Source organism: Microtus pennsylvanicus, chromosome 2, assembly GCF_037038515.1.
Source record: "Microtus pennsylvanicus isolate mMicPen1 chromosome 2, mMicPen1.hap1, whole genome shotgun sequence".
NCBI lineage: Eukaryota > Metazoa > Chordata > Mammalia > Rodentia > Cricetidae > Microtus > Microtus pennsylvanicus.
In genome coordinates this window covers 105,792,006-105,819,099 of record NC_134580.1, presented here as the reverse complement: position 1 = coordinate 105,819,099, position 27,094 = coordinate 105,792,006, and the positions used below count along the sequence as shown (strand labels likewise).

Here is a 27,094-nt window from a genome sequence, read left to right as displayed (position 1 = left end):
TCCAGGTAGTAGTATTTGCTATAAAATTATACTTTATTGTATGCCCATGTTCAAAACTGTTCTTTATACATTGGAGGAAACACTATAGAATTCTGTTTCCTAAGGCTATGCAATAGTTGGCACGATGTCTTAAATTGTCTCTATTTGTCACAGGTTGATAGTTTGGTTACTGAAAGCCAACTGACAGGTGCTCTGGAACCGAGTAAAAGAAGAGATATTTACCAAAGGTAATGTGTGCAGCTCATGCGCTACCTCCCTCCCTCCCCCCCTCTTGAATTTTGAGGAAGAAGCTTTGTCTGGCTCAAACCAGTTGAAAGCCCCTCCCCTTACCCAGGAGCAGCTGAAAATGTCTAATGGGCATGAGCGTCCTTCTGACATCAGAGGACCCAAAACTCACTCTCAGGTCCTGCTAATGCAGTCCTTCCTGAACCTATGAAGAGCCCTGAAGGTTGCCTACGTACACACAGACCACTGCAAACACAGACCTCCAGTTACTTAGGCTTCCCTTCCAATCGCCTTTCCCCACACCTCAGATCACCAATTAGACCCTATCTCCAGGAGGCCGGTTTAGTCCTGCGGCTCCCCACCCCCCACCTGCCATGGGCTTTCTCTGGACCGACAGCAGAGACCAGTCTAGTTCGCATCATGCTCACAGTCACTCTGTCATTTCCACTTCCCCCAGTTTCCTCATTTCTTCCATTTTGTAGTTTCTTTGTACTTTCTGTTTTTTATTTGTAGATATAACTACGCCCTCCTCCCCCCATAAAATCAGCATAGACATCAAATCAATACAGTGGTTATCAGTGTTCTGCACACCTTGTGATCTGAAGATAAAGCAGATGAATATACCATTCTGTATTTGTTGTAAAAATTACACAAGTGCCTGGTGCAAGCCCTGGGCTGATAGTAAGACCAGAGAAGGTTTGATATTATTCTTGTGGCCAGAATCAGTTCTTTCATTGGCGTGTATTATGGAATAATTGAGTTGATCACACATGACTTGTTAAAATGCCCAATCCCGGCTAATTTAAAGATCAGTGGCCATGCACAAATCACCTGTGGCTCATATGTCCACGTGACTTTCTGTCTTGCTCCTGTACTGGGACGTGTATGAGAGCTCTACCACTGAGCCATATCCCTGACCAGTTTGTGGTTTTAGTCATTTTTGCAGGTTTTGAGACCAGGGAGTTCCAGGTGTTAGGTATAAAATACACCGAGCAACACCCCCAACCTGTTGTGGCTGTTATTGACAACATTTTATACTGACTTTTAATCCTAAAAGAAAAATGTCCATCAACTGAAATACAGTGCTGTAACAAGGTAAGGGTGTCTCCTGTACAGGACAGATACCTGTGACACTTCTTTCTCACCAAAGCAGAATGTTTCTGTTATGCCCAAATCCATGGGTCCCACAAAAGCCAACAAAGGAGACCAAGTCCCATATGTAAAAGCAAAGAGCCTTTATTTTAATCAAGTTTGCAAACTCGGCCTCTTCGCATGTCCAACATAATATCCAGAGAGCCCCAAGTTCAATTAGAATTGGGTTTTTATAGTAGTAAAGGTGGGGGTGAGGGGTCTTTTAGGTTCAGGACCCCTGATTGGCTGACATTTGTCTAGGGTTGTCCTGGTGAAGTGCTGGCAGGTGTTTCTATCTACAGTGCTTGGAATGCCAGGAATTTCCATTCAGGGTCTGCTCTTGGGTGGGGGTCGAGTAATCTTGGTCTGCTAGGCCTTGTCTCAGGGTAAACTATTGAGACTCCAGACTCCATTTAAACTTATCGATGGCCAGAGTCCTAGGTGATAATGGTTGGAAGTAAAGAACTTCCTTTCTGCCCAGACTTAGATTATCATGGCTTGCCCCCACAATTTCAGCCATGAGATAATGTCCTGTAAAGGGGTCTCTTTTGCCCTGCATGACTCGTCCTTTCTCTGAGGAGCACCAGTACAACGCAGCTGAGCTGCTAGCTACCCCAACCCCATCAGCCAGCTGCCTTCAGAACTGATCAGTTGCCAGGCTGTGGTGGCACACACCTTTAATCCCAGCACTAGGGAGGCAGAGGCAGGTGGATCTCTGTGAGTTTGAGGCCAGCTTGGTCTACAAGAGCTAGTTCCAGGACTCGCTCCAAAGAAACACAGAGAAACCCTGTCTCGAAAAACACACACACACCAAAAAAACAAACAAAAAACCAGAACTGATCAGTTATCTGCTGCAACAAGAGAGAGATTCTGTCTGGACAGTCTCTTAAGTTTGATGACTATGTTATGAACTGATTGCTTGAGAACAATCTAAAGAGCAAGAAAAGGTCATTTGGTGAGACAGTGCTGATGGGCGCACAGCGTGAGCAGACTTCACTTATGATGCCCAAAGAGTTTAAAAGATGATGTATTATGTAATATTTCATTTAAAAAGAAGAAGGGAGGGGGACTGACAGAGTCTGTGAATCCTAAACTGGCCTTCCAGTCACTGTGCAGCTGAAAAGGACCATGAGTTTCAGCTCCTCCGCTACCACTTTCTGCGGTCTCTCTAGCTCCTACTCCTTTCCTTTCCCCCAAGATAAAATAATAATGATGAATAATGTGGAGGTGACAGCGGGAGACTTTTCAAAACTGTGTGTAAAAATATGGCTGTCAGTGGGTCAGTGTCGGAGTGGAGAGGTAAGGACGGAATTGTGTTAGGAAGAGGAAGCCTGTGTATATTTCATCCTCTGTCTAAGCCGCATACTCAGCACCATGCAAGCTTTCTTCGTCATCTTCACAATAGCGCTGTGAGATGCCTGTTAAATGGAAATGCGGAAATCAAATTAGCCATTGAATAAGGAAGACAATCAAGTGTTTGGGGGCGCTGAGAAATGCCAGTTCTGTGAGGGGAGGTGCTTAGCTGGACCCCGTGATGTTGGGCCTAGAACTTTCACATAGCAGCGTAGCACAGATCTAGAAGAAGCACACCATACCTGGCAGTGTGACTTGTTCTCGTGACAGTAACTGTAAAAGCTGCTCAGGATGAACCTCTGGCATAGGAAGAATTACCCTAGGATATTGGCCTGAGGAGCCCAGGTTTGGTGACCTGGTCACAGTTCTCTAAAAGCCATTTGTCTTTGCTCGGGATAGTAACTTCAGCTGTCTTCATGTGACAAACCGTATTGTAGGTGAATAGTACATCTTGTTGCTCAGCGACTGAATGATTTCATGAAAATAATTGCCTAATTCTGACAATAGAGAACTGACTTATACTTTATCTTTTAAAAAATTTTAGATGTATCCAGTTAAAACAGGCAGTAGATGAAAATAAAAATGCTCTTCAAAAATTAAGCAAGGTAAGTATGATAAATCACAAATATCCTTTATACAAATCCTTTGAGTGGGAATGAATTGCAGTGGGGCAGTTTCTGGGTTTGCATTAGAGATGAAGTCTAATGCAGTCAGCTCTGAATTGCTCCTCTAGTTTGCTTCTGTTGCTGTGATAAACATGACCAAAGCCAGCTTCAAGGAGGAAAGTTACCTAACTCAAGGTTACAGTTCGTCATCAGGGGAAGCCAGGGCAGGCACTCAAGGCAGGAACTTGGAGACAGGACCCACAGAGGAATGCTGTAGATGCATTTTTCTTTGGCTGCAAGCTCGCAAACAATGATCCGAAGACTCGTTATTAATTATGAAAGTTCAGCCTATAGCTTACTTAGGCTTTCCCCACTAGCTCTTATAACTTAAATTTAACCACTTTTACTAATCAATCTTTTACCACATTTTTTATTACCTTTCTTTCATTCTGTACCTCTGACTTGTTCTGTGTCTCCTGGTGTCTCCTCCAGGCTTAGATTCATCCCCAGTTCCTCTCTTTGTCTGGAAGTCCCACCTATTCTTCCTGCCTAACTATTGGCCATTTAGCTTTTTATTAAACCAATCACAGTGACACATCTTTACATAGTGTAATCAAATATCTTACAACAGAATGCTGCTCACGGGCCTGCTCTCAAGCTCACGTCCAGCCCCCATTCTTATACACAGGCCCACCTGCCTGGGCTGGGCCCTTCAACATCAATTCACAGTCAAGAAAAAGTCCTGCCAGGTGGCGGTGGTGCACGCCTTTAATCCCAGCACTCGGGAGGCAGAGGCAGGTGGATCTCTGTAAATTCGAGGCCACCCTGATCTACAGAGCAAGTCCCAGGACAGGCTCCAAAGATACAGAGAAGAACCCTGTCTCGAAAAACCAAAAGAAAAAAGAAAAGAAAAGAAAAGAAAAAAAAAAAAGAAAAGAAAAATTCCCCCAGTCATGCCACAGGCCAGGCTGATGGAGGCAGTTCCTCAGCTGAGGTTCCCTTTGCGAGGTGCGTTAAGTGGACAAGCAGGATCAGCCAGCACAGTTCCCTTAGCTTTGTTATGAGAGCAGAGCAGCCATGACCTCAGCTAAGTCTCTCTGATCACGTTACCCAGCATCGCCAACTCAGACAGCCTGGAAACATCTACTCACAGGGTTCCCCTTTCTTTTACATTGGATTAGTTGTGTGTTAACAGTTAAGAAACGCTTCTGTGGGGGGAGAGTACCTGGCTAAGAGGCCTCTTGATGACACAGTGTCACTCATATCAGTGACTTCACAAAAGAAAGATGAACAAGAATTTGCTCTTGGCAGTCCTGGGATTTTTAAACATGAACCAGAGTTTCCATGGTGTCTAGGGCTAAAGCCCCATGGAGCATCTCAAGTGGAGCCACCTGTTCTGATGGCTTGGTCCTGCACCTGACCACCTGTTCTGAAGGCTTGGTCCTGCACCTGACCATCTGATCTGAACCTTTCCAATTGTACAGAACTCAGTGTCAGAGACAGGCCAGTCCCTTAGGCAGAGAAAATGTAACAACAAAATGATGCTCTCAAGGGGCAAGAGACCTTTCTTTATCAGTCAGTGTTGGAATCTAGGAACAAGCTTTTCTTATTTTTGTACTGCCCAAACCTGTCTCATACTGATTATATAAGATCTATAATATATATCAAGGAAGCAAGAAAGCCCAAAAACGTTTGAGTCATATAATTTTATTTTTCATTTGGTTTGAATTCCAAGTCAATGAACTATAGACTCTTTCTTATCCTCCAATGTAAATGTAATCTTGTCTTACAGCATTTATTGAAGTTTTGTTATTTATTTATTTATTTATTGTGTGCGTTTGTTTTTTGAGACAGAGTCTCACTATATAGTTCTAGACATCCTGGAACTCACTCTATAGACCAGAGTGGCCTCAAATTCAGAGTCCCCCTGCCTCTGCCCACTGAGTGCTGGGATTAAAGGTATACACCTCAACAACTTGCTTCTTTTATTATTTTGTAAGAATTTTTTTGTGTGTACGAATGTGTGCCTGCCTGGCTATATGTGTTGCTATGTCCTGCAGTTCCCTTGGGTACCAGAAGAGGTTATTGGATCCCTTACAACTGGAAGTATAGGCAGTTGCGAGCTGTCACCTGGGTTCTGGGAATTAAACCTGTTTCTTCTTCTAGAGCAGTAAGCAGTCTTAATCACTGAGACATCTCTCTAGCCCTGTGGTTATCCTTTGAAATTAAATATATTTAGGGAACCTGGGGTTGGTTTTCCAATGAGTCAGGTCCCTGTTCTCTCACAGGCTGATGAATCTGCACCTGTCGGGAACTATGAGAAGAGAAAGGAGGAGGAGTACAGTCTTCTGGAGAAGCTGACCTGTCAGCTGCAGGAGCTTGCTGTGGGCGTCAGCAAGAAGGACACTCTCAAGTATGCTCCCTTCCTCCTTAAGTCATATACATATATATATAATATATATCTGGTTAGGAATAGAGACATACAGCAGCAAGAACAAAAAATGTCAAAAACACTACAGGCAATTAAATGTGTGTTGGGGATTCCAAAATGTCTTAGCTCCTGTGAGCGATGCTAAGAGGCATCCTAGTCTCTGCCCTCAGACTGTATTCTAGCTGGAGCACTAGACTGAAGAGCTAAATAATCCACTGTTAGGAAATGCGCATGCCACCTTAAAGCAAGGCTTGATGCAAAGAAGGAAAGTGGTTTAGGTTGTCTACTTACATGACCCCCTCTTTCAAAGAATGTGAATGTTGTTGGAACATTAAAAGCAGAAACATGTATATTTTTTTTTGTTGGAAAGAACATTAATAATAGTTTTTACAAATTACAGAACAAAAGTCCTGTAGGTATAAACAAACCCAGTTGTGGAGAGAGAAAAAAATCAATTTTTGAGCCTCTTCAAATGCTATTCCTCAACTCTTTGCTATGGGGTCTTGCTGTGTAGTTCAGGGTGGTCTTGAATTTGTAGTCTTCCTTTCTCAGCTGTTTCAGGGCTAGGATGATGGGCATATGCTGCCATGCCCAGCTTGTTCTCCAGCCTTTTACACTGAACTCTAGGTGGAACAATGGATATACTTGCAAACATTCTAGGATTTTTTTTTTTTTTTGCTTTCTAATATTGAGAATGACAGAGTAGCCAGTGTTGTGTTTCTGCTCCCATTAGAAACAACTGTTAAGGCTAGGCAGTGGATCCCAGCCCCAGTGGACTAGCCCTTCACCACTCGTTAAAAAAATGTCCTACAGGCTTGCCTACGGCCTAATCTTTTGTTTTGTTTTGATTTGACTTTGGTTTTGGTTTTTCGACACAGGGTTTCTCTGTAGCTTTGGAGCCTGTCCTGGAACTAGCTCTTGTAGACCAGGCTGGCCTCGAACTCACAGAGATCCACCTGCCTCTGCCTCCCAAGTGCTGGGATTAAAGGTGTGCACCATCACTGCCTGGCCACCTACAGCCTAATCTTCCTCCCAGATGACTCTAACTTATTTCAAATTGACATAAAATTAGCATCACGATAGTCAAGTCTTGTTATTTGCAGTAGCTATGTTCTATAAAGTTATTAAGGACACTGACTTAGAGATTACTAAGTAATTATACTCATGGGATTTATAGATTTAGATTCCTGTAAGCTTCTATCCACACTGTTTTCAACAACAGAGTAATACACAGGATTGTTTACATGTGTTTCTGTCTAAAGACATAGCATGCAAGCATGCGCTTGTACACACACACAGATTTATTAACATGAATCCATATCCAACAGAATTGTAATTTACACGTGAAACGTCTAACCCTTGTACCTCTCTGAAGGCAAACAGCTTTCTCATACTTAGAAACTCTCCGAACACTCTGGTAACCCGTTGTGGAGACATTTAAGCAGCAAACACAGTGATACCACAAAAAGGAAGAAGACATAATGCTAAGCAGACTGCAAAGGCCCCTGTTCACCCATGGAAAGCCGAAGGAGAAGACGATGTGGCTGTGGTCAGCCAGAGGTGGAACTGCGCACTGTTCGCTCGCAGTTGCTGCTGCCTTGGGAAGTCCACAGCTGAGCACATAGTACTACACAAGCTTGTTCTATTTTAGCAAGCGAACAGATGCACAGATGTGGAAGCTAAAGCTAGTGAGGATTGGCCATATGCTGTACGAGCACAACCCTGGTACAAAGGAGTTGACTGTAATTCTATCAGCTTGAGATTCTTTTATTTTTGCTGATGATAAAACATTAATGTAGATAAGACTATGATAGTTTAGATTACATTATAATACACACATTAGGAAAACATATAAACAAAAAGGTGGAATGCTAAATATTAATAAACAAAAAAATTTTAAAGAGAAAAAGAGACAAAAAAGTGCACATGAGACAAAAGGAAACTAAAGGGTAGCATGCTTAGACATAAGGTGGCCACTTAGACAGCTAGAGCAAAGGTGAGTGGACTGGTGTTCCACTTGAAAAAGAGATTGTCAGGTTGGCCTTGGCTTTGGGGTTCTTTGTTTTGTTTTGTTTTTCTGTAGACCTACATATGTGTACTGGTAATAAGAGTTATACACTAGTTACAAATTATAGATAACTTCAAAAGGAAAAGTGAAAAGATATATTACATGCAAATGCTAAGAAAAGCTAAGTAAGGGAGTTAAGTAAGGGAGTTAGTTACTTAACCGGGCAAAGTAGACATCTAGGCCCAAAGTATTTACTACAAACAAAGGACATTTTGTGTTTATAGAAGAGTAAGTTCAGTAGGGGAAAAAAACCCTAATAACATAGACTCGAATGTCTAAAGCCAGGGTTGCCAGAACTGCTTGTAGGTCAGGAAATTAATCCATGGTTCTCAGCAACCTTGACTGATAACATCGGTGTAGATGGTATAGACCTCTGTGCCCAAGGAAACAATGCGCTGCTGACCCCACCGCAGAGGGGTTTAGGTCCCAAGACCAGGAAGGGGCATCGGTGCAAAGAAGTGTCCACCCACCGGATGAGTTTGGCACAAGTGGCCCACTCCAAATAGCTCAAACCATCTTTTTTATACTTCAAAAGTAAGTATGTTTTTCCTACCCTTCAGCATTAGCCTCCAGTAAAAACAAATATTTTTTCCCCAACTTTTACAGGCAAACAACTTTTAAACCAAAAGCAATGCTGAGCATTTTGTTAGGTTGGCCAAATATCAAGCCAGGCACATCATGGAATAGACATGAGCACACATTCCCAAGAACAACAATAGCATTCAAAGCTTAATAAAGCATCTTTACAGAAATGGGGGTAATTTACCATAAGCTGCTTGCATACAGTTAGCTCGAATGCTTCCAACTGTTGCCTTGTCCTACAAAAGGGTCCTGCATGCCTAAGCTTTCTACAGAGGGTGAGCTTTGATAAGGCACTCTTTTTCCATCTTAATGTTTTTTTCCCAAAATTAAGAGACATAGTTAATGTCCCCTTTGTTGCCTCCTTATATGTGCCTGTTAACTTTTATTGCCCCTGTCCTACTTGCACTGAATCAGAAAAGTTCCCAGGGTCTAGGGTGACAGCTGGTGTTTATAGATAAGAAACCTGAAAGAAAGAAAAAGAAACCTGAGAAGCAAAGAATTTTAGGGGAAAACATTTGAGAAAAAAAAATGTTTCTGGAAGTGATCATATCTGTCCCATGTGCGACTGATGAAGTGAAAATAAAAACAAGACAAAACAACAACAACAACAAAAAAAACCTGCCAAGAGAATCGTCAATATTATGGGACAGAAGAGAGCATGCAGGTCCCAGCACACTCTGTGCTATCTCAAGGGCCGCTGATCCTTGTTGAGTGAGAGACCGTCTCCACCAGCCTTGTCTCAAGGAGACCCATTGGGCAAGCATTCACATGCTGCTCTGAAACTCGGTGACCCAGCGCCCAACAAAGTGCAGTGCACAGGATCCATCGCTTGTGAATTGGGTGAACCGCAGGCGCCCCAAACACTTGTCACTGTGTTTCAAAGAACTGAATCTATGTCATGGGTGTTGTTTGAAATTTTAGAATTATGTTAAAATTCAATGACAAAAGAAGTAGAAATCACCAATGTTGCAAATTAAATCAAACACTTAAATATAACTCATGAGCCAAAGAAAATATTGCAGTGACAATTAGAACATGGTGGGAATAAAAATAAATGTGGCATGTGACCTACAGCCAAAGTGGTGCTTAGGGGGAAACGCTTAGCTGGAATGAGTAGTTTGGAAAGAAGATTGAAAATCAGTTGTTAGAGCTTCCAAATTAAGAAGCCGAAGAAGGAAGGAGCCAAGTAAACTCAAGAAAGGAACAAAAAGGCCATGAAAATGAGAACAGATAAGCAAAGAGTCAGATCAACAAAGACAAAAAGTCATGGTTTCTTTTTCTTACGAGAAATAATTGCAGCTCTTTCTGAGCATGGTGGCACATATCTGTAACCCCACACTTGGGAGGCTAAGGCCAGAGGATTGTGAGTGGCCATGGACTGGGGTTGTAACTTACTAGTTGAACATTTTCCTAAAATATGTAAGGCCTTTGATTCGATTCCCAGCACTACAAACACAAAACCAACTAATCTAACCCAAGATTGTTCAAGGAAGGATGGGTAGAGATGGGTAGAGGCAGAATTGAAACACAGGGCCCATGCTGTGAGCACTGTGTGTGCAGGACGACTCCAGGGCTAGAAGACAGTCTAGCGCCTCAGCTTCTTCACCCCAAGTCCTTCTAGCCAACTAGAGGTCAACTCGATGGTGGAAACTCTCATCCACATTCTTCTACTACGTCCTTTTCCTTCTAGCTCCAAATATGGAGCAGCTTTTGTCCATCCAAGCTTTCTCTACTCACTCTGTGCCTGGATGTGACGTCATGTATCCCACTGATAGACTTGTTTCTTGTAGAGACGAGACACACAGTGACAAAGAGGATGAGGACTTGACCGAAGAAGATGAAGAAGAAACTGAAGACACCGGTGGAGAGGAAGAAGAATCAGAAGGAGACGAGGAAGAAAAGCAGGAACAAGACTCCCCCAAACAAGCAGAAATCGTCACGTACTTTGCTCTCGGGGACTTCGCTGCTCAGCAGGCTGGGGACCTGACATTTAAGGTAGGTAGTTAGTCTGCAGCCTAGCCAGGGCAAGCGCATCCCTAACAGAAATTCCTGAGAGCTGTATACTTGCCCTTCACAGTCCTGAGAATAAACCTTCTTTATTCCATAACTTGGAAGTAGCACTCATAGGAGGTTCTTTTATTAAAATTTCCCCTTCTAAAGATTTTCTTTTCAAAATAGCTGTAATTTTATAGCTCCTAATTCAGGGTACATGTTATAATTGAGGCATACATGAAATTACTCAACTCAGGCAGATCCTGTAGGTTGAAACAATAGGCATGATTCATGTTGTTAGAGGCAGTTCTTCAGTAGCCTGGCACTGTGCACACACCTTTACTCCTAGCACCCAGGAGGCAGAGGCAGACAGATCTCTGTAAGTTCAAAACCAGCCTGGTCTACATAGTGAGTTCCAGGCCAGTCAAGGCTATGTAGTGAGACTTTGTCTCAAAAACAAAATACACACTCCCCTTCTCCCCTGTCAACAAAAGACCTTCCTTCCAGTCACTTATGCTTGGTCTGTGCATACATAAGTAGCAGGAGGGTGAGAAAATAAACTCATAGATTGCTTTCTCAGTGATGGAGAGCAAGTCATGGGATTTATGCATGCTAGGCAAGCACTTCCCCACTAAGTTGGCCTGACTTAGACTGGTGGGTTTTGGGGTTTTGTTATGTTGTTGTTGTTTTTTTGTTTTGTTTTGTTGTTGTTGTTGTTGTGTGTGTGTGTGTGTGTATTTTGCTTGTTTTTCAAGATGGTTTTTCTGTCCTAGCTGTCCTGAACCTCGCTTTGTAGACCAGGCTGGTCTTGAACTCACAGAGATCCATCTGCCTCTGCCTCTGGGTACTGGAAGTAAAGGTGTGTGCCACCACCACCCAGCTAGATGTGTGGTTCTTATAATTTTGGTTGTGAGCCCAGCCTTTAATGGCTGAGCCATCTCTCCAGCTGGAGTTGTGGTTTTTAAAGAAGCTTACAGCTTTCTGTTGTGAATATAAGTTGAGAGTCTTAAAAAATATGCCAATTTTAGTCCTTATAGTTATAAAATTCCAAAATTAAATGACAAATATGACGTAAGTGTATTATGTAGCCAATATATTTACATTTTAATTCATAGAATTATTTTAAGCTCTGAAGAATGCCATCAGTATTGGACAGAATGTATATTCTAAGAAAGACTTTGTTTCTCAATACCTTCAATTGTAGAGCTTCTAAGATCATCAAAGATGAAATATATATCAGATAGTAGTGGTGCACACCCTTAATCCCAGCATTCAGGAGGCAGAGGCAAGTGGATCTTTTTGAATTCAGGGCCAACCTACTCTACAAAATGAGTTGCAGAACAGCCTGGGCTGTTGCACAGAGAAACCGTGTCTCAAAAAAGAACCCAAAAATGGAATATATATATACACATGTATATATGTGTATATTTAACATGGTCTCACTGTGTGTCTCTGGCTGGCTTGGGACTCACTATATAGACTAGGCTGGCCTCAAACTCAAGAGATCCACCTCCCTCTGTCTCCCCAGTATTGTAATTAAAGATATGTACTACCATACCTGGCTGGTGGATTATATTTTTATGTGTGGATAAATGTAATTCAAAATGTGAATTGGGATATGTATTAGAGAAGTATTATCTTTGCTTCAACATATGGTTTAATTTTAATTTCACAGAACTGATTTTCCTCAAGGATTCACATGGTGCTTCTGAAAAATACTTTCCAAAGAGAGAGTCACAAATTCAATTTTTCTTATGTAATAATCAAAGTGTTGGCATAGCATGATACCTTCAGAATTATAGTGAAGGAGCTGGAGAGATGGCTCAGCAGTTAAGAACACTTGCTGCCCTTACAGAGGACACAGTTTGGTTTCCAGCTCCCACATTGTGGCTCACAGCCTGTAACTCCAGTTCTAGGAGATCCACAGCCCTTTCTCACTTCCATGGATATTAGGCATGTGTTGGTACACAGACATGCATGCAGGCAAAACATTCAGACACGCATACACACACAAAATAGTGAAGAGGTGCTTCTCATTTGAATATGAGCTTTGTGTGTGTGTGTGTGTGCCTGTGCGCGCGCTAAGTAGCCAATGAAGTGCGTGTGTGTGTGTGTGTGTGTGTGCGCTAAGTAGCCAATGAAGTGTGTGTGTGTGTGTGTGTGCACGCTAAGTAGCCAATGAAGTGATTCTTTTATAGTCACATAGAGTCGGTAGTAGAGTGTTATAGACTTTATTTTCAAATGGGACTAAATAATTAATAAGGCTTATTTGCTTATTTTACTTTAGTAGGAACATATTTTGAAGCATTTATAATGAAATATTGTTCATGGTTACTGAGTTCTTGTTCAGTTTCTACTTTGTTTTGTTTAAGAAAGGGGACATTCTCCACATAATCGACAAAAAGCCTGATGGTTGGTGGCTGGCCAAGGATGCTGAAGGGAATGAGGGTCTCATTCCCAGAACCTACTTGGAGGTTAGTCCTGCTCATTTGTGCCTTTCCTGCTACAAAGTGTTTCTGTTCTGATGGTGATAAGGCGTGGAGCTGTACTTCTGACCTGTTAGCAGCCATGGTGAGTAGGGGAAGTGCTGTGTATTAACTGCCGGCCTCCTGGGCCCCCATCGTGAACTCTGGAACACTCCCATCATGAAGATGCCATGGGGGTTAGTGCTGTTTTCAAGTACCGGCCATCTTAGTTTTGAGACCGTCTCTCACTGGGTTGCCAAGTAGGCCACCAAGTCCTGGGGATCTGCCTGTCTCAGCCTCCCCAGTGCTCAGTAACCATTATTGCAGTCTGAAATTCTTTCAGCACTGAGATGGGGAGATGGAGAGCAAGCAGCTGCTGTGGTGATAATCCACACAGTCGTTTTTGGATTTGATTTATTTCACCAATTTGCCATCCCCTGGGAGTGTTTTCTTGTATGTTTGACAGTGCTGGCTGTGGTAATCAAAACCAATCTCATTATTGTTCTGCTTGCATTTATTAAACTGCTTGTTTTCTTCTTATATCTATGTAACTTATATATATATATGTACTTATATATATATATATGCTTATATATATATCTACTTATATATATGTAACAGCTGCTATGTTATTAATGAAGATGTTAGCCTTCAGACATTTGTGTCTGGTATTTTTGTTGACTTCCAGCTGTGTGTATTTTTGTTATGTAAACCTGCCAGTGTGTTCACTCATGACTTTTGGTTTTACATTTGATATTACTTCTGAAAAGGGCTTTCTTATTCCATGATTATCTTCTTCCAGCACTTTCACTGATCCTTTTCTTAATTTTTAATTTAAATTCCACCTAACATAAACAGATATCATGATCCTTCTGACTCAGGTTCCCAAGTTTTGAAATTACCATTCCTTCCTGTCATTTTTTTCAAATAGTGAAATTCGCAAACACGTGTTCCGTGTTCCCCATCACATACAAGTATTCTCATCCATGACAGGTCTTCTTTAAAACCCTGGTACTTTTGTTGATTGATTTTGTATTGCCTGACACTCACTTTGCACGTCCTCAATTTTCCAGCCATATAATAAAAAAGACAAACAAGAATCGAGTGAAGAAGGCAGCAAGGAGGGCAGCGAAGAGGATGTGGAGGTGGTGGATGAAACTGCGAACGGAGCCGAAGTAAAGCAGAGGTAACGAGGTGGGAGAGGGCAGTGGGGTAGCATAAAGAAGCCTGTGCTGCCTGCGTGTGTGCACGCATGCGTGGAGCCATGCGCCTTGCTTTTTGATACTGGGTCTCTCTGGGACCTGGAGCTTGCTCACTGGGCTAGGCTTCATGGACACTGAGCCCCAGGCACCATTCTGTCTCCATCTCCCCAGCTCTGAGATCAGTGCATACGCTTGGCTTTTTATGTCAGCTCTAGGGAACTGAACGCAGGTCTCCACACTTGCATGGCAAACATTTTACCAAGTAAGCCGTCTCCAGCCCCAGAAACTTTTGGTTTTATTTTTACTATCATAAATAATTCTGTAAGTGTCACAGCTCAGATGGAAAGGGATCCTGGCAGTTGGGAGTCGGAGAATACTGAGTGTTACAGCTCGGGTGGACGAGGGCTCTGGCAGTCGGCAGTCAGCAGTTGGGAGTCATGGAGCAGCACAGGTCACAGTAAGCGTAGCAGCTTACAGCCCTGCTGTAGGAAAAGGTTTCCCCAACATAACAGCTCTGCTCCAGTGTTCTGGAGTGTAGCAAACCTTCCCCTACTCCAAAGTGTAGCAGCTCTGTTCTGCCAGAGGAAGGTTTCCCCAGCGACATTTCTGGCCAAACTGTTACAGCCCTGCTCTGGTGAAAGAAGGTCTCACCCAAACCTGGTTCAAGAGATTTATTGGGAAGGAAGAATCCAGGAGTGTGGCTGCCTCTTCCAGGAAGGGAAGCATCTAGGAGAGTTGCTGCCTCTTCCAGAGAGGGAAGAAGAGCAGCCACAAACTGAACAGGCACAGGGCTTATATATGGCTTCTTAGGGGTGGAATTTTCCCAGGGAGAAGAGGGATTGGTTTTCCCTGCTCAGGGATTGGATAGTTTAGTTGGTCAGGAGCAGAGATGGCTGATCTCAGATCCAAATTTGTTTCTTTCACTGACTCTGATTCTAGGGCCAAAGTGTGTTTCTTTGGCACTGGTTTCAGAGTCAGGGTGTATTTCTTTGGTTCTGGTTTCAGGGTTAAAGTATTCTTTTCACTGGCTCATGTCTGAGCCAGCATGTGTTTCTTTCACTGGCTCTGATTTCAGGGCCAAGCTGGGCTTCTCTGGCTGGCCCTTTTCCCCTACAAATTCAACACTTTCATGAAATGGAGACATGTGCTGCTACTTTAATTTTGTAATGATTTTTGGGGTATTTAGTTCTAGCTTGGCCTCCTCTTTAAGACAACTGTTTAGTTTTCAAAACTGATTGATGATTACATACTTCTTTGGGTGCCCTGTTGGAATAGGCATACCTGGTCCCTGCGCTGACCTTGCTCCTTTGTCTCCCTAGAACTGACTCTCACTGGAGTGCTGTTCGAAAAGCCCTCTCAGAGGTTGGTTATCAACTGTCTCGTGTTTTTTGTCTAATAATAGTGACGTAATTAGCAAGTAAGATACATTTGGTTTGTTACTTAGTAGTTCAGACTGAGTTCAGAGCAGAATAGAGACTGGGGGACAGCAGAGATCATAGCAGATGCAAGGTATACCGAGCATAAGGCATCTCCTGCCTGCTGGGCACATGATCCAAATAGCATTTCTCTTTAGGTCCTTCTGTGTGAGAAGTAGAGCATCTCATCTGTGATATGATTTAAGAGCTTGGGATTATCCTGTGTTCCTCCGGGAGTCTTCTGTCATTTTGGGGAAACTAAAATTAGATTTCAGCTATTTGAAAAACATAAAAAAAGACATCAGAATAAGAAATGGCCCATAATTGTATGAAGAAATCATATAACATAAGAAAATCCTTCCTCTGAGCCCCTAAGCCATCTCCATTAACAGCGTACCGAGTCGCCTTCCTGACTCTACTCCCTCCCTTCATTACAAGGACGTGCTTGTGTGTGGGCGGGCAGAAGTTCACACGTGCAAAGCATCCGTCAATTCCAAGGTGTGGTTCAGATGCACTAGTGACCATTTGTTCACATGTGCCGTGGATCCGCCAGCGTAGAACTCAGAGCTCTGTACTCTAGTCACTATGAAGATCAAATTCGTTAGAGAGACCAGGGTTCATGGTGAGTGTCACCCTCGAGGAATTGGGGGCGACACTGCAGTATTTCTTACCTCGAAGGCTGTGTTTTGTATTTTTCTCTTTTGGGTTATGATTGAAATGGTGCTGAGGTATTACACAGACGAAGAGAGGAATGAAAACAAGTCTATTTCATTTTCCTCTCTTCAGCAGATAAACACGACTGAAACGTTAGCCACCATGGGAGCCATTCCTGCAGGGTTCCGGCCGTCCCTGCTCGCCCAGCTGCTGGATGAAGGTAACACGGGGCTTTCCGTCTCCACTCTTGTAGTTAAGCAGTCAAAGCTGAACTTTAATTTTTCTGTTATTGTCAAAACAAGCTGAAGATCCTAAATCTACCCCTCCTATGTGTGTGTCTGTTTATGCACCTGCATGTGCATGTGTGTTCCTTTGTGATGAGGCCAGAGAACACCATTTGCCTTCCCAAATTGTTTCCTACTGTATTTTTTGAGGTAAGGCCCCCTCACTTAGTTTGGCTACACTTACTAGGCAGCAAGCTCCAGGAATCTCCTCCATTTCTGCTCTCAAGCACAGGGACCACGGGTGTGTACTGCTGTAGTACACCTGGCTCTTGCCTGTGTTCTGAGGTCCTCATGCTCGTGTAGGTGGATTTTTCTGTCCCCCCCCCCCCGCCAGCTCCCAAATCATGACATGGAGAGTCCTTATTAATTATAAAAGCCCAGCTGATAGCTTAGGCTTGTTCCTAACTACCCCTTATAACTTAAATTAGCCCATCTTGAATCATCTGTGTGTTGCCATGTGACTTGTGGCTTTTACCTCTTTTCTTGCATGTCTATTCCTTTTAGTCAGTTAGTGACTCTATCCTTCTTCCCAGCATTCTCTCTACCCCGAATCCATCCAGCTTTTTTTGCTTATTTGTTTTTGTTTTTTGAGACAGGGTTTCTCTGTAACTTTGGAATTAGCTCTTGTAGATGAGGCTGGCCTTGAACTCACAGAGATCCACCTGCCTCTGCCTCCCACGTGCTGGGATTAAAGGTGTATGCCACCACCGACTGGCTGTGTTTTGTTAAACCCATCTGAGTGACAAATCTTTACAGTGTACCAAATGATCAACATTTCCCCCTTTTTGTGTAAAGGAAGGGTTTTAACTCTAACATAATAAAATTATAAACAAGAACAATTATCAGGTAAGGATTATATTTACAGTGTCCAGTTCATTTGTATTTGGCATATTTGGAGAAAATATCCCATTATCTATCCTGTCTTGATGAGTCCAAAGCTCTGTGCCTAATTTACCTTCTATCATAACTAAGGAAAACTATAACTATGACTATCTAGTCTTAAACTCCATCAAAAACCCCAGAAAGATATATTGTTACCTTAATAAACAGGAAGTACAGATCAAACAACTTCCAAAACTATAGAAATGAAAGAGATATCTGTCTTCCTGGACAATCACTCCAGGTTCCTCTGTAGCATTAGGGCATCCATCTTAGGCCTACAGGTCTAGAATATCTAACAAACTTTTCTGTAAAGCAGGAATTTTGAAGGACTGTCTCACCTTCTATTGGCAAAATTAGACAGTCTTTTTCCTTTGTACCTGCTTGTCCAGTTTGTACAGCATATTGTCAGAAGTCAAGGTAAGAACAGCCCCCCCCAGTGGCTAACCTTGCCACAATGAAAACAAACTTCATTTAGAGGTTTTTTGATGTCTAATATCTTTTCTGAAGTAAATTGATGTTTCCAGGAGCAGACATATTTCATTCTCACGAAAAGCTCTATGTTAATAAAACATTTTAAATGCTTTAAATATTCTGTAGGCCTTTGAAGTATTTGAAGATCACCTGTCTATCTAAAATATATCTCTGATTTTTAAAAACATACCTAATATGACTACAAATTTGATTGTAATGGGTTTCTAGCTACTAACCTATATTTCTTTATTATCCAAAATAGTTTGTAATAACTTTGAAGGACTAGAACTTTGTTACATTGTTAAATGAACTGTATATGTACAACACATTAAACAAAAGTGGAAATGTCTATATAGTATGTTCTAACAAAAATTGCCTTAAATTTGTATCTGTATACAAAATCCATACCAATGTAAAATATGAGACTAGTGGTTGTTCAAAAGTAGACTCAGCATTCTATCATTTTATGCCATCATTTTTATACTATATCCCCCCTTATCTCTTCAGAAAGAGATCCCTGAATCTAATCTTATTTTCTCAAGTTTTTCCCTGGCCATGACCAAAACCAACTTGAAACCAACCCCCACTTAACGATGACAAACCTCTATAACCCACTGAATGACCAAAAAACTACCCACCCCATCTCTTAGGGATATGGATGTTACATTCTTTATACTGTTTCCTGATATCTGGGGATGTTGGCATCTTTGGGGGACCCTAAGACTATTAGGATGATGGTCAAGTACTGACTAGACTAGTTTATGAAGCTGGACCATCTTAGCCAGCAGCCTTGAAGCTGTTCTGGATACAGAATTCTGAGGAAACTGCAACAGAAGGCACTCTGAGATCCTGGATCACCTGGGCTACCCATTGCTAGTCTGATACCCTTACTCTGAAAACACACAAACTTTCAAAAGTACCATACGTATCTGTATTAACACAAGTATAGAATGTGCATGTGCACAAGTCAGTTAAAGATGATTTTTTTGTTTTATGTTTGAGCAGGTAAAAGGTATCTATCAACTTTATAATTTGTTTGTACTGTATAATAAAACTGTAATATAAATCTCTATTCATGTTATATGAAAGGATGGCATGTATAATAATGTATAATGAGTCATGAGGACTCTGGAGCCCACAAGATTTATCATGTCTAATCTCACCTCAGAGCTGTTCCCATATCAAGGAATCGGCTTACAAGTTACCTGTCCTGTAGTCCTTTTTTTGGTTTCTTCCCCTGTTACTGAGGAGGTTTCCCCTGTTAAAATCTGATCTCTTAATCTGTAATGAATCCACATCCTTTTATTTTCTGTGGAAGCAAAAGCATAGCCTCTTCTCTAACACAACATGGTTTTTTTTTTACTTCCATTTTGAAGTTAAGACATCTTCAAATATGTAGGTTGGTTTAATTTAGCAGTTTCCATAGTCTAATGTCTCATTGGATTATGAGCTATATCTTGTTCATCAACAACATAATAACATACAGGATCAAGACTCCCTGTGTATTTCCATCTCTACATGGATTATTCTCCTTTTGTATTACTTTTCTCTCTCTTTAAAGACTTTATTATTTTTAAACTACTTTTCTTTTTGTTTTGTTTTATTTTTCGAGACAGGGTTTCTCTGTAGCTTTAGAGCCTGTCCTGGAACTAGCTCTTTTACACCAGGCTGGCCTCGAATTTTTAAACTACTTTTCTATGACTGTCTATACCTATTTTTTCCCTTAGGCCTATACACATTGTTAAACACACTGTAACCTGTTTAGAGATTTTTCTTTCTGAGCCTGCTTTATTGCGTATCTGTAACCTTTTCTGTCTACATGAACAAAATCTGAAACCCACCATTTGGCTTAGTCCATGGTGCACTGGCCGCTCAAGCACGCAGGAAACTGCTGAGAGATATGTCTCTGTATTGCAGCAAGCATGAGAGACACAAGAATAGGAAACTGCATTTTCTCAATTTTTGTGTGTTTAGAACCTTTTTAAAAGCTTTTTCAGGTCTTACATGAATATACATGGGCAAATGTCTGGTGTCATTTGTAGGTGGACTTTTCTATCCCTCTGCCAGCTCCCAAGTCATGACATGGAGACTTATTATTAATTACAAAAGCTCAACTGAAGCCAGGCAGTAGTAGGGCACACCTTTAATCCCAACACTTGGGAGGCATAGGCAGGCAGATCTCTGTGAGTTCAAGGCCAGCCTGGTCAACAGAGTGAATTTCAGGACAAGCTCCACAGCTACTGAGAAACCCTGTCTTGAAAAAAACAAAACGAAAAGAGAAAGGAAGAAAGAAAGAAAGAAAGAAAGAAAGAAAGAAAGAAAGAAAGAAAGAAAACAAAAGCTCAGCTGATAGTTTAGACTTGTTTCTAAGTAGCTCCTATGATGTGGGATTCCCCTCTGTATGCTATGAATACCATTGGTTAATAAAGAAACTGTCTTAGATCTGCACAGGCAATAGAGGTAGGTAGGCAAAACTAAATTGAATGCTGGGAGAGAGAAGGAGGAGTTAGGAGAAGCCATGGAGCTGCTGCCAGAGACAGACATGCCAGAACTTTACGTGGTAAGCCACTGCCATGTGTTAATGCACAGATTAATGGAAATGGGTTAAATTAGGTGGGGAAAACTAAACTGAATGCTGGGAGGAAGAAAGCAGAGTTAGAGAGAAGCTATTGAGCCACCACCAGAGACAGACACACTGAAACTTTGCTGGTAGGCCACGACCTCATGGTGATACACATATTACTAGAAATGGGTTGAATTAAGATATAAGAGTTAGCCAATAAGAAGCTAGAGCTAATGGGCCAAGCAGTGATTTAAATAATAGAGTTTCTGTGTGATTATTATCGGTCTGAGCTGCCAGGAAATGAGCAAGTGGCCTTCTTCTTCAACACTCTTGTAACTTAATCCATCTCTAGTCATCTATGTGTTACTACGTGATTCATGGCTTTTACCTCATTTCTTGTATGTCTGTTTCCTCTTGTCAGCTGGCAACTCTGCCCTTTTTCTTCCCAGCATCCTCTTTTCCTCAGAAATCCTGCCTAGCTATTGGCCGTTCATCTTTTTATTAAACCAGTCTGAGTGACAAATCTTTGCAGTGTACAAAGAGATTATTCCACAACACACATGGCAAGTGCTTTGCTTACTGAGCCATCCCCAGAACCCTGAATCTCACCCTTGAGTATTCATCTTTTCGTCACCCTCCCTGTGGCATCCTTAAAATGTAAGCCACTCCAATTAAATATTTTTCCATTATAAGAGTTGTTGTAGGGGGCTGGAGAGATGGCTCAGTGGTTAAGAGCATTGCCTGCTCTTCCAAAGGTCCTGAGTTCAATTCCCAGCAACCACATGGTGGCTCACAACCATCTGTAAAGAGGTCTGGCGCCCTCTTCTGGCCTTCAGGCATACAGACAGAATATTGTATACATAATAAATAAATAAATATTAAAAAAAAAGAGTTGTTGTAGTTATGGAGTCTCTCCATAACAATAGAACCCCTAAGACAGCTGTCCTTACCTCTATCTTTAGCCAACCCTCTCCAGCCTTTCCCCCATTAGTATGTGCCTAATCAGTATTAGCAGGACATCTAATCCTGCTGCCTTTAAGGACCAACCCCCAAGCCCCATCCCATTAAGCCCTGCTCTATAGCAAGACTTTTCCAAAGTATTCTCTCTACCTGTTGTTTGTTCCCTTGTTCATTTTGGGCTTTCCCAGTGCTTAAGAACATCTGTCTATGACATATTGTAAAGAAGACCCATGGTGACAGGTGTCTTAAAAACATCTGTCTATAAGCTGTTGTAAAGAAGACCCATGGTGACAGGTGTCTTAAGAACATCTGTCTATGACATGTTGTAAAGAAGACCCATGGTGACAGGTGTCTTAAAAACATCTGTCTATAAGCTGTTGTAAAGAAGACCCATGGTGACAGGTGTCTTAAGAACATCTGTCTATGAGCTGTTGTAAAGAAGAACCATGGTGACAGGTGTCTTCTGTGTGTACCTGAGCTGCTCAGTTGTCCTTGGAGTGACTTCTTGAGGTTCCCTCTGATAAAGTGGCTCTTTCCCGTGTCTTTCCATCCTTCCCCGGGATTCCTGCCATGGTTATGTTGGTTTCCCCACACCCTTGAAACTACCTGAGTGGAGACAGACTTTCTTTTTGGTTGCCAGCCCCAAATGGAGGAGTCTTGTTAATCATGAAAGTTTGCCCTTTAGCTTAGGCTTGTCTCAACTAGCTCTTACAACTTAAATTAACCAATTTATGTTAACCTACGTTCTGTCACATGGTGTATCCTCTCTTCCATCTTGCTGGTGTTTCCTCTCTGTCTGGCTGGTGACTCCTTCTTTCTTCTTCCCGGAGTCCTTTCTGTCTTTGGAAGTCCGGCCTAACCTCTTCCTGCCTGGCTATTGGCCGTTCAACTCTTTATTAAACCACTCTTCACAGTGTAAACAAATATTCTGCTACATTTGAGCACCCTGAAAATTCATGTGTTGGCTTCATGTGTCAGTCCCTCAGCTGTAAGCTAACGAGGGCAGGATGCATCTCCCAGGTTCACTATTCTGATTTTGACTTGGCTCCAGAAATTTTTCTTGAGTGAGTAGTGATTTCTACAATAAGAAGTTCAGTTGTAGGCCTGTGATCCCAGCATGTGGGAGGCAGAAGTAAGAGACCTGGAAGCTCAAAATCATCCTTGGCTACATAGAGAGACCAGCTAGGTATTTATAGGAGACATTGTCTCAAAAAATTAATTAAAAATAAAATTAATTATGTATTGTTTTCCTTATCTCTAAAACGTGATTGCAGATTTCTTAAATTTTACACAAGTATTTGAATGAATCCTTATTATCATAAGGCAGCTTTTTGTCTAAGCATCTAGAACTCTCTTAGATCACCTTGAGGTGACCTTTATATATTTCTATCTTAATTTCTGTGTTCTATTTTAATATAGAAGCATATATTGGTCCATCTGCCTTGGAAATTGAATTCTTAGTGAGTACATGGCTTTTCAGAAATTTTTTTTGCTAGGTTTGTTGTGTAAAGTATGGATTTAGGGTTTTGACTTTGATTTCTCTTTTGTAAGAAAATAAAGGGGGTGTTCTTTTTGCAGGGAACCGGTTTCAAGCAAGCTACTTCTTACAGCCGGAGCTCACGACATCGCAGCTGGCCTTCAGAGATCTCCTGTGGGATGCTAAGGCAGGCACGGTAGGTGTGCTTGCCGTTGGTCAAATGAGAGCGCCCAGTGTCTGCCCTGTGACAAGTGTGTATATAGCATGTAAAATGGAAATTGACAAATGCTTTGCAGAGAATACACTGTGTATTTCTGAAAGATACTTTATAATTTGAACTTTGTATCTCAACTTTATCTTCCTTTCTCTTCTATTGTTGTTCTCTCATTACAAAAGAAATAATTCTAAGTTTATATTTTTAGTACATTTATTTATTTTACATTCCTGCCTCAGTTTCTCCTCTCTCCTCTTTCCTCTCCTTTCAGGCCCTATCCCCTACCCCTCCCCTCTGTTCCCACCCCCCCTCAATCCACTCCTCCATTTCTGTTTAGGAAAGGGCAGGTCCCCCATGAGTATCAAGAAAAAATTACATATCAAGGTGCAGTAGGACTAAAACCCTCGCATGGACAAGGTGACACAGTATGAGAAGTAGGATCTCAAAAGCCAGTAAAAGAGTCAGAGACAGCCCCTGATCTTAGTGTTAGGAGTCCCACAAGAGGACCAAACTACAGAACTGTAACATATAAGCAGAATGTCTGTATCAGTCCCATGCAGACTCACTGGCTGTTGGTTGAAACTCTGGGAGCCCCTAGGAGCCCAGGTTAGTTGATTGTGTGAGTTTTCTTCTGGTGTCCTTGACCCCTCTCGCTCCTACAATCCTTCCTCTCCCCTCTTCTCGGTTCCCCGAATTCCCCTAATGTTTGGCTGTGAGTCTGTGTCTGTTTTCCATCCTCACTGATAACAAGTGGACCAGGCAGCAGTCTGGTCACAGGAGGCGGACAGTTCAGGCTGCTTATTCGTTACTGCTAGGAGTCTAAGCTGGGGTCCTCCCGTAGACTCCTGAGAGAGTCTCCTATCCTACACTTCCACTGGACCCTGAAATGACCCCCAGAAGTCCCCTCAGCACTTTCTTCTTCGGTACTCCCCCAGCCTGACTGCTCATGTTCCCATCCGCACCCACCCTCAGTCCACTGACAGATCTCTTGTTTTCCCCTGCCCAGGGAGCTCTAGGTGTCCCCTTTAACCCCCGTTGATACCTAGCCTGTCTATGTCTGCGGATTGTAGTATAGTTATCCTTTATTTTACAGATAATATCGACTTGTGAGTGAGTACGTATCATGTTTGCCTTTCCCAGATTTGGGTTACCTTGCTCAGGATGATTTTTTCTCTAGTTCTATCCTTTTGCCTTCAAATTTTCTGGTGTCCTTTATTTTATCAGCTGAGTAATACTCCATTGTGCAAATGTACCACATTTTCTTTATATATTCCTTGGTTGAGGGTCAGACATCTAGGTCGTTTCCAGTTTCTACCTAGTACAAATAAAGCCGCTATGAACATAGTAGAGCAAGTGTCCTTATGGTACGATGGTTAAGCATTCTTTGGAGTATATGCCCAAGAGTGGTATAGGCCCAAGATTGGTATAGCTGGGTCTTATGGTAGATCTAAGTTTATATCTTTATCATTCTTTAATTTTTTTTTTGAGACAAGATCTCACCATGTAGCTCTGGCTTTTCTGTCATTTTTTTTCCTGAAGAAATAAATTTTATATAATTTGTATGTACTTGGGTGTTTTAGCTGCATGTATGTCTGTGTACCACATGTGTGCCTGATACCTGCAGAAGCCCGAAGAAGAAGAAGAAAAAGTTGAGACCCCTAGAACTGGAGTTATAGATGGTTCTGAGCCACCTTGTGGGTGCTGGTAATCTAATCCCAGATATCTGGAAGATCAGCTGGTGCTCTTAACCACTGAACCGTCTCTCCAGCCCTGTCCAGCCCTCTATCTTAATTATTCTTTACCTCGATTTTTTTCATATGTAAAAAGGGAGTGATTAATAATAATAGCAATAATTCTTTCAGCAGAGTTATTGTGGGGATTAAATGATAAAGAACGATGTTGGGCATATAGGAACTCAATAAACGTTAGTTTTAAAGTTTGGTGAAGTACCTCTGTTGTGTGATGTTACTGGGGAGATATTTCTGCTCACTCCAGATAAAGATGGCCATGACAGGCCAAAGAAATAATTCTGTGGAGTCTAGTGTGAACCAGCCAGTCGATGGGGCCACTTCAAGAAGAAGCATGGTGCCTTGTGTAGTTGTATCACTGAGAAGCCCCACCCCAGCATGGCTGCTCACTTAAGAAAGCTGCACTGGGAATTGTCCCACAACCGCTAACCTACAACTTATAGGCAACCACTCCAACAAGCCTCAGAAAGGGGTTGTCCTAAGTAGGGTTTCTATTGCTGTGATAAAACACCATGAATAGAAGCAACTTGGGGAGTAAAGGGTTTATTTCTTCTTAGAACTCTCAGGTCACCTCCAGCACTGAGGGAAGGCAGGGCAGGAACTCGAGGCAGGAACCTGGAGACAGGAGCTGAAGTAGATGCCTCAGAAGAGTGAGACAGCTACCACAGCATAGCTCACACACGTTATAGAAATGACTGGAGACTAGAACACTGATTCCATAGTCGAATCATTTATTTTACCTGTGAGTCCTTCCTGCATGTCCTTTTTATTGCAGTTTGTAAGTAATTATGGAAAAAAAATGCAGCTTTCAAATATAGCTATATGAAAATTTACCTCAAATGACTGTCTTTTATATTAAGTGTACTTCACTGAAAACTGTGTATATGTTTGTGTAAAATTCTTGTTTTTTTAAAAACTCTATATGTATTTTCTTTTTCTTCCTTTGCTTGCTTGTTTTTAAAACAGGGTCTCATGTAGCCCAGGCTAGCCTTGAACTCTCAGTCTTTCTCCTTCACTTCCTAAGTTCTGAGATTTCCAGAGTGAATTGCTGTTCCTAGCTTTGTATTTATTTTTTTAAGGTGTATTTATAAAAGATGTTTTGTAGCTGGGGTGGTGATGCACTCTTTTAATTCCAGCACTTGGGAGGCAGAAGCAGGCGGATTTCAGTGAATTTGAAGCCAGCCTGATCTTCAAAGCAAGTTCTAGGACAGCCAGGACTGTTATACAGAGAAACCATCTTAAAAAACAAAACAAAAAAGATGTTATGTAAAATTAATTGATTTTATTATAAATAACAAATAATAGTAATAAATTTTGTGCTTAATTTTCCTTTCAGATTATGTCAAGACTAAGTCGTGTGTCTTTGATTCTGACCCTCTGGAGCTGTAAAATGATTCCTCTCCCAGGAACAAGCATACAGGTTCTCAGTAGACATGTGCGTCTCTGTCTGTTCGATGGTAGTAAGGTAAGAACCAAGTCCACTGGAAGCTAAGTGAAGTCACTCCAGGATAAGGGAAAAGGATTTTATTAGCACCATGTATTTTATATATATACATACACAGTATATACACATTAAGGCTTCTTACACCCATACTGGTTCTGATTACGTAGGTTTAACTCCTGATTCATTGAGTTGTTGGGGGTGATATTGGTATATCACTGGCAATGTTATCTGAGCGAATGTATCTAAGGTACTAATGCTCATCTCCTACTGTTATACTCAGCCCAGGTCTTAACTATAGTTTTAAAGTATATAGTATTATATATACGCTGGTGTAACCAACACCTTAAGTAAGAAAACAGAACATTGCCATGTCTACACAAAGTTTTCCATTCTATTCCTCCCTGATTCTAGAGACTGATTTTCACCCAGTACCAAAAAAAGTCTAAATAATTATTTTAAAACAAACATATCTTTTATGAGAAAATTCTTAGTGCCTAGATAGAAATTTATAGCTTTAACTGCAAATTCTGGGAAGAATAAAGACTCAAAGTAAGTTGTCTAAGCTACCAACTTAACTTAAAAACCTAGGAGTGGAAGACTGAGTTAAGCCAGAGAGGAAGACCCATGCAGAATAGGCACGGCACATTTCATAGACTTAGGTCACAGGCTGTATCCAGATGTTTCTCTCCCACCCACCAGTTCCCAAATAACACTCAGAGGCTTGATATTAATTATATATTACTTGCTAGCTTTTTCATTTAAATTAACCCATATCTATTAATCTAATTATTGCCATGTGGCTGTGGCATTACCAATCTGCTGGCACGTTGTTCCTTGGGCAACTGGATGGTGCCTTGCTCCAACTCCTCCCTTCTCTTGTATCTCTGTTTGGATTTCCTGCCTGGCTCTATTCTGCCGTGCCATAGGC

General features: G+C 41.7%; 1 protein-coding gene across 2 annotated transcripts in view; it reads left to right on the top strand.

Annotated features, from left to right (window-relative positions):
- The window catches only part of Nphp1 (nephrocystin 1), a 61,213-nt gene that overhangs the window by 7,142 nt on the left and 26,977 nt on the right, over nt 1-27,094 (top strand). The window contains exons 2-11 of one of the 2 annotated variants that reach the window (XM_075962100.1): nt 154-227; nt 3,254-3,314; nt 5,603-5,727; nt 10,186-10,390; nt 12,760-12,861; nt 13,926-14,038; nt 15,374-15,416; nt 16,259-16,343; nt 22,862-22,956; nt 26,059-26,187. In XM_075962100.1, the coding sequence (XP_075818215.1) occupies nt 154-227; nt 3,254-3,314; nt 5,603-5,727; nt 10,186-10,390; nt 12,760-12,861; nt 13,926-14,038; nt 15,374-15,416; nt 16,259-16,343; nt 22,862-22,956; nt 26,059-26,187 (1,032 nt within the window). Of the gene's footprint in view, nt 1-153; nt 228-3,253; nt 3,315-5,602; nt 5,728-10,185; nt 10,391-12,759; nt 12,862-13,925; nt 14,039-15,373; nt 15,417-16,255; nt 16,344-22,861; nt 22,957-26,058; nt 26,188-27,094 lie in introns of both variants that reach the window. The other variant, XM_075962099.1, reaches the window with a different exon arrangement.